This window comes from Apis dorsata, unplaced genomic scaffold, assembly GCF_000469605.1.
Source record: "Apis dorsata unplaced genomic scaffold, Apis dorsata 1.3 scaffold_172, whole genome shotgun sequence".
Taxonomy (NCBI): domain Eukaryota; kingdom Metazoa; phylum Arthropoda; class Insecta; order Hymenoptera; family Apidae; genus Apis; species Apis dorsata.
The window spans coordinates 411,575-417,935 of NW_006263460.1; the positions used below are offsets into that span (position 1 = coordinate 411,575).

Below are 6,361 nucleotides of genomic sequence, written 5' to 3' on the forward strand. Positions count from 1 at the left end.
AAAATCTTCCCTGAAAATATATTATGAAAAATATATATATATATTTAAAAAGTTGGAGAGAAACGTGTATATGCTTCCCATGCTCAAGGCGCGAAGTAAAACGAAGGGGAACGATATGAAAACAAGGTATTTCCAAGTATTTCTCTAGCCCCAAGGATCGTTATTGTTATTGTAAGCAAGAAAAATATTTTGAGAAGAATAAGCGGATGAATAAGATTTTGATTGAATTTCTATTCGGTATTTAAATATTTATTTTCAATCGTTTGCCTTTAACGTGTATTATAATCGGCAAAATTGCTTTGAAAATAAATAAATGCTTTCAACGCTTGCACGGATCGTTAAAAGCGAGGAATCTCTGATCTTTGAAACGTTTTCCGAAAGATCGAATATATGGTTACTCGCGAGATATTGCCGTTGAGAAGAAAAGAAAGAAATCATAAATTGTACGCTCTCTTCCAAGTCTTGGAAATAAAATAAACGTAAAATAACTTTAACGTCTGTACCATTTATATAATCAATCAATTGAACAATGAAACGTTTCAGATCTCAGGCAGCGCGAATAGCGAGAATATACGGTCGTTTGCCGTAATGAAGAAATGTGTCCAAATGAAAAGTGATCTTGTTTGTCGGATCAAGAAGGCAAATAAAATTCTTCGTCGAGCGAAATGAGACCTCGTTCCAAGCCCGCTCTAACTTGTATTAATTTAATTGACGTGTCTTGAGGTCGACCTCCTTTCAACGACCATCCAAATCATCCCTACCAGATGTATTAAGAATGCTGCTCGCGTGATTGTAATTTCGCCTCCACGAAAACGAATTATTCATTTTCCCCATTTTTTTTCTCTTCGAGCATTAAATAAATCGTATCAACGTGGATCAACGAAATATTCAATATCATTTTCGATGCTTTTTTCCCTGAACGATGAATCATTCTCGCGTCGAGATGATTATTATTATTACAAAATTATTCCACGAATAATTTTACGCTATTCGTGGCAAATTATTTTACGACGCGTGACGCACGCATTTGGGATTCGAAGGAAGAATAACATCTCGTGAAAAACAATCCTTCACAAATATTTTTAATCGGCTTCGCAACACTTTCGTACACATACACACACATACATACGCGCGAAAAGTACGTGTGCTACGAGCAATTCAGTTTCTTTGCCCTCGCGACCCGTATCTGTCCTCCTACACACACACACATATACACACATACACAGAAGATCGTTGCTAATTAAGAATTCGCGAATTCAGTCACGAAACGACGACGTACGATAAAGACATTCAAAGGAGAAAATGATGTCAGTCTGGAAGGTAATTACGCGCTATAGCGGTCAGTTGCTTAAGGCCATGGACTATGGCCTCCCCGGGTATGGAGAATTCTATTTACGAGTGAATACAGCGTGAAGCATAAAATATATTATACAACCACAAGAAATATTATTATTACTTTATCTCTCAAAAATTATTATCTCTTTTCTAAAAATAATTATAATAAAAATCCTTGTTTCGAAGAGGAGGCTTTTTCTCAACATCGTCATTCCGAACATCAGAGATGAGAATTTCAGAGATCTTTAAAAGAGATTTGAAAGGAGAAAAGTATAATTTGACTAAAAAGAAACACTATTGCCACGTTCGAAATTATTGCCATCTTTGTAAACAGGAACGTGACAAAAATCATCATCTTAACTCGATTCAAATTCCTCCAGAATTCGAAAACTTTACAACTCTGACATTATATTCCAGCCTGAATATAAACGAGGCAATAAATTTACATAAAAATTCCCATCGAGTGTGAGGCGATAAACAAATTCTTTGATTAACGCGCCCTCTTAACTCGAATAGTCCTTTTAATCTTACATTTCGAACAATGTAGGAAAAAAAAGTTCAATCCTCTTTTATTTATTCCTTTTCTTAAAATCTCGTGAATCTTTGCTCGTGATAAATGCATTTTATAGTAATTTATATAACAAATCTATACCCCAAGCTATAGATAAGAAATATTTAAATGAAGAAATATATTTTCGAAACAAAAGAACAAAGGAATACACTGTGGGTTTGAAGTATAGATATATAATCGTTATCCAAATGTAATCTAAATTAAATGAAGAAAAGGGAGGGAGAGAGACGGGGTCTATATAAGCCGTTCCCAGTTTTAATGAAGAAACTTTAAATTTATGCAAGAATACCTGGAATGAGGAAAAGTTGATGCATATGGTTAATGGAATGGAATACGTATATAACGGTCGTACGTATAATATATAAAGCACTGAAATAATACGTATTTCCCTTCTCTATATCACTTATCAAATTTTCCCTCCCTTATTTCACACCATCGTCATTCGTCAAATATGTCTTCGTACTATAATTTTCACATAGAGATATTTAATCAAGCTGTACTTTATTTAAGTACTATTATACAGCTTCACCGAATAATTTAAAAAATTTATATTATTCGATCTTTTTCCAATCTTTCTTCTGTACGAATCGTTTGCACGAGCAATTAATGGAATAATTTCGAGCATTCGTAATTTCTATCTAGAAATCTAATCTCCGATACATCAACATTCCTCAGGTTCAAACCCTTCACCCCGAATACCCGACCGGTTTTATCAACCGTCGGTACATTGCGAACGATGCAAAGTCGAAATCGCGTGGAAACTCATTACACGATCGTCTACAGGAGCTTCCATAAAACGTTTCCAACTCGTCCTCCAACTTCCGCCCCGGTGGATTAAAGCACGGGGCGTGTGGCGAACGAGGTCACACATCCATGCGTTTATCCATCTTCAGGAAGGACAATGGATCGCCGAAGGTGTGTCGGGCAAAAACTCAGCGTATTCGTCTGATCCTCCACGTCGAATTACGAACACACCGACGAGTCGAAACGTTGGAAATTTTCCACCGGACTCGAGGCCAGTGTAAAAGTTACGCTCGGCTTTTAACTTTCTATTACCGTCCTTTTCTCTCTCTTTCTCTCTTTTTTTCTTCTTTTTTTTTTTCCCCTTGTATCATTTCCGCGACAACCGCAATGAAAATTTGCATCGCTTTTCTGCTCCGCTTGATTTTATTTTCACGATGGACAGTTCGGACACGTGGGAATTTTAAATGCGAGGATAAATTTTTGCTTTTTCGTTGGGAAAATATTGTTACTCTCCTCTTGCGAATGAAATCCATTTTTATTATTAACGTAGATTATCAACAATAAAGAATTTTATTATTATATTATTAACTTAATTTTATTATTGTTATTAACAATAGAGGATGTTTCTGAAATTTGATGCTCTTTTAAATATACCTATTTTTTTTGTTCTTTTTTTTCTTTGTATCTATTAAACTTTTTTGCGAGCAATGGAGAATCGATCGTTCATTTTCGTCGAAAAAAATAATACAAAGCTATCCGCGCGAGAAACCGCGTTCGAGAAGCATTCATCTTCGTTACGATTGATTGGACATCGACAAGGACGATATTGAAAGGCAGTGTAATTAAAAATAGATATTAAACGATCGATAAAAACTTTACAATAATATTTCAACGCGAATAATTTATTTTACTTGGAAAGAAACGAACGCATGCAATTAAAAAAATACAACAAAAATTTTTATCCATAAAAAAATTAAATAATACACGCGTTGATCGAAAAACATATTGGCCAAAAAATCCTTCGATGAAAAAAGAATTGAGAAAAGAACGTTATTGAAAACTTAGATGAATCGAGAAACGTGTCTAATCATTCGGGCAAATAGTAAAAAACGAGTAACGAGTCATTAACGGACGAGCGTAAATCGAATTTTAATTTTCGTTGCAGATTCCACGGGGAGATCTAACGAACGGTGAGATGACTCGAAGAAGAAGAGTGCCACTCGTGTTGAGAGTATGCACAGGTAAGCACACACGTTGCAAACCCATATACCTATTGATCGATTTGCATAATCCATTAACCGGTAAACGCGTAATGCGTATAATTCACGGAACAGCTTAAAAAATCGAGGTGAATTTCAACTTGTTCGAACAAGGTTACGTTAACCATATTTCTTCTTCCTCTCCTTAAAAACCTTTTCTTCGATACAATTGGTAAATAATCGTTTAGATTACTGTTACGAATTATTTTTATCAAATCGATCGTAATCAAGCTTTCACTTATATATATATATATAATATATATATCTCTTACAATGAGAAATGAAAATAAATGGTTACAAAGGGAAGGATTTGATCGTAACTTTCACAGAGAGCGCGTAACTATGGTATGATGGTATCACATTCGAGTGCAATAGCGTTGCATCGTGTTGCAAAGGTTGGTCATCGAGGAGAGCCATGCCATGCCGGCCATCATCGAGTACTGTTAGGATCGGCATGCCAAGCTGAAACCGTAACACTTGCCTTGACAATACGAATTTACCGTTGCATTCGATCCAACTTTCCTCTTGGTGTAGTTGCACGCATTCGGGCTGGCTTTTTACTTTCGCGAATTTATTATGGACGCGAGAGCAGTGTGACGACACTTTGTTTAGAATGTTCGTAAAAATGGATATTAAATTGATCGCGAAGAGGAAATTACGCTTTTGCTTCTCTAGATACTAAAATGACCCGATTACTAATTTAAACGAGTTTTAATAATTATTTTTTTCTTTTTTTTTTTTTAAATTAGCTGAAGCGTGTTAGAGGACATTGATGTTGGTTTTTTGGCCTCGACGGAAAAAGATACTGTCGGATAGAATTTTCTAGAATCTAGAATTCCCCGATTAAACGGGTTTTAATAATTGTTTTTTTCTGTTATTTAAATTAGCTGAAGCGTGTTAGAGGACATTGATGATGGTTTTTTGGACTCGACGGAAAAAGATACTTTCGGATAGAATTTTCTAGATACTAGAATTACCCGATTAAACGAATTTTAATAATTGTTTTTTTCTTTTATTTAAATTAGCTGAAGCGTGTTAGAGGACATTGATGTTGGTTTTTTGGACTCGACGGAAAAAGACGCTTTCGAATAGAATTTTCTAAATATTAGAATTATTCGTTTAAACGAGTTTTAATAATTTTTTTTTCTTTTTTTTTTAAATTAGCTGAAGCGTGTTAGAGGACATTGATGTTGGTTTTTTGNAACTCAAAAAAATACACTATTGGATAGAATTTTCTAGATACTAGAATTACCCGATTAAACGAGTTTTAATAATTGTTTTTTTCTTTTTTTTTTAAATTAGCTGAAGCGTGTTAGAGGACATTGATGTTGGTTTTTTGGACTCGACGGAAAAAGACGCTTTCGGATATTTTTGTATGATGTTTTGAAAGGACTGAGATAAATCTAGGATAGAATGGAAGGAAAGGAAAGATCGATTCAGTGTATGAATTATCGGTGTTAAAGAAAAGGAAAGAAAAAAAATAGTGATACCGAAATTGAAAGTCCTTTGTGCTCATTCATTGTACACAAATTGAAATCGAAAGTTTCCTTTTAAGTTGGCCTTTCCAACCGAATTCGTGTTATTATATTACCGGATGATCCGTTCCGATCTGATGACTTCACGAAGAATTAACAAACCGAGGATCGAATCGATTAAAGAATTAGAAAGCGGAATTCTTTCTTGAACGCACGGTACACACAATTGGTTCAATTCTCGCGTTAATAAAGCCTTTCAACCGTTCTAAATTATGCTTGTTAGGACGTAGGTGTAAAATTTTTAATTCGCATACCAGAAACGATATAATTCAATCGCGTAACATAATTATAGAGATCTCGTGTACTCGTTAAAAATATGATAATTCGCGTAGGCGTAACACGCATCTTTCCACAGTTTCCAGTTTTCTCGATATATTTTATTTTCGTTTCGTTATCATTTACGAATAAATTTCGAGATTTTATTTTACTTCAAAAATTTTCTCGACAAAAAAAAAAAAGAATCGAAACACAATTTCCAACTTTCGCATAAACATCTCTTCCCAAGAAAGACGAAAATATATATATATATATATATATATATATATTTCTTAAATAATTCCACTCACGGACTAGAACGAGTTTCCGTACGTTTCATTTCCAAGAATCATCCCACCCGAATCCCTCCTATTCAATTTGTATCGCGTTCGTGGAAGCAAAATTTACCGAAAAGCGACGCTCGAGGGCGTCATTGATCACGCGCGCGACACGGTTGAGCCGAGAGCATAACCTAACTTTGTAGAGGGAGAGGTAGAAGCGCACATTTTCGCGTAACCTGTCCGCATCGGTAGGGATCGGGCACGCATACTTAAAATCCAACCGCATAATCCACCGCGGTCTGTTTAACATTCGGAGAAGCACGGGGCGAGGCGCGTTGCATACGCATTTTTTTTTTCTTTCTTTCTTTTTTTTTTTGCATC

At 35.2% G+C, this 6,361-nt stretch overlaps 1 protein-coding gene across 1 annotated transcript in view; it reads left to right on the forward strand.

Moving 5' to 3' along the window:
- Positions 1-6,361, forward strand: part of LOC102680654 — a gene marked incomplete at its 3' end in the record, with an annotated part of 40,770 nt that overhangs the window by 32,633 nt on the left and 1,776 nt on the right. The window contains 1 exon segment of the mRNA XM_031509743.1: positions 3,816-3,891. Coding sequence (XP_031365603.1) covers positions 3,846-3,891 — 46 coding nt within the window.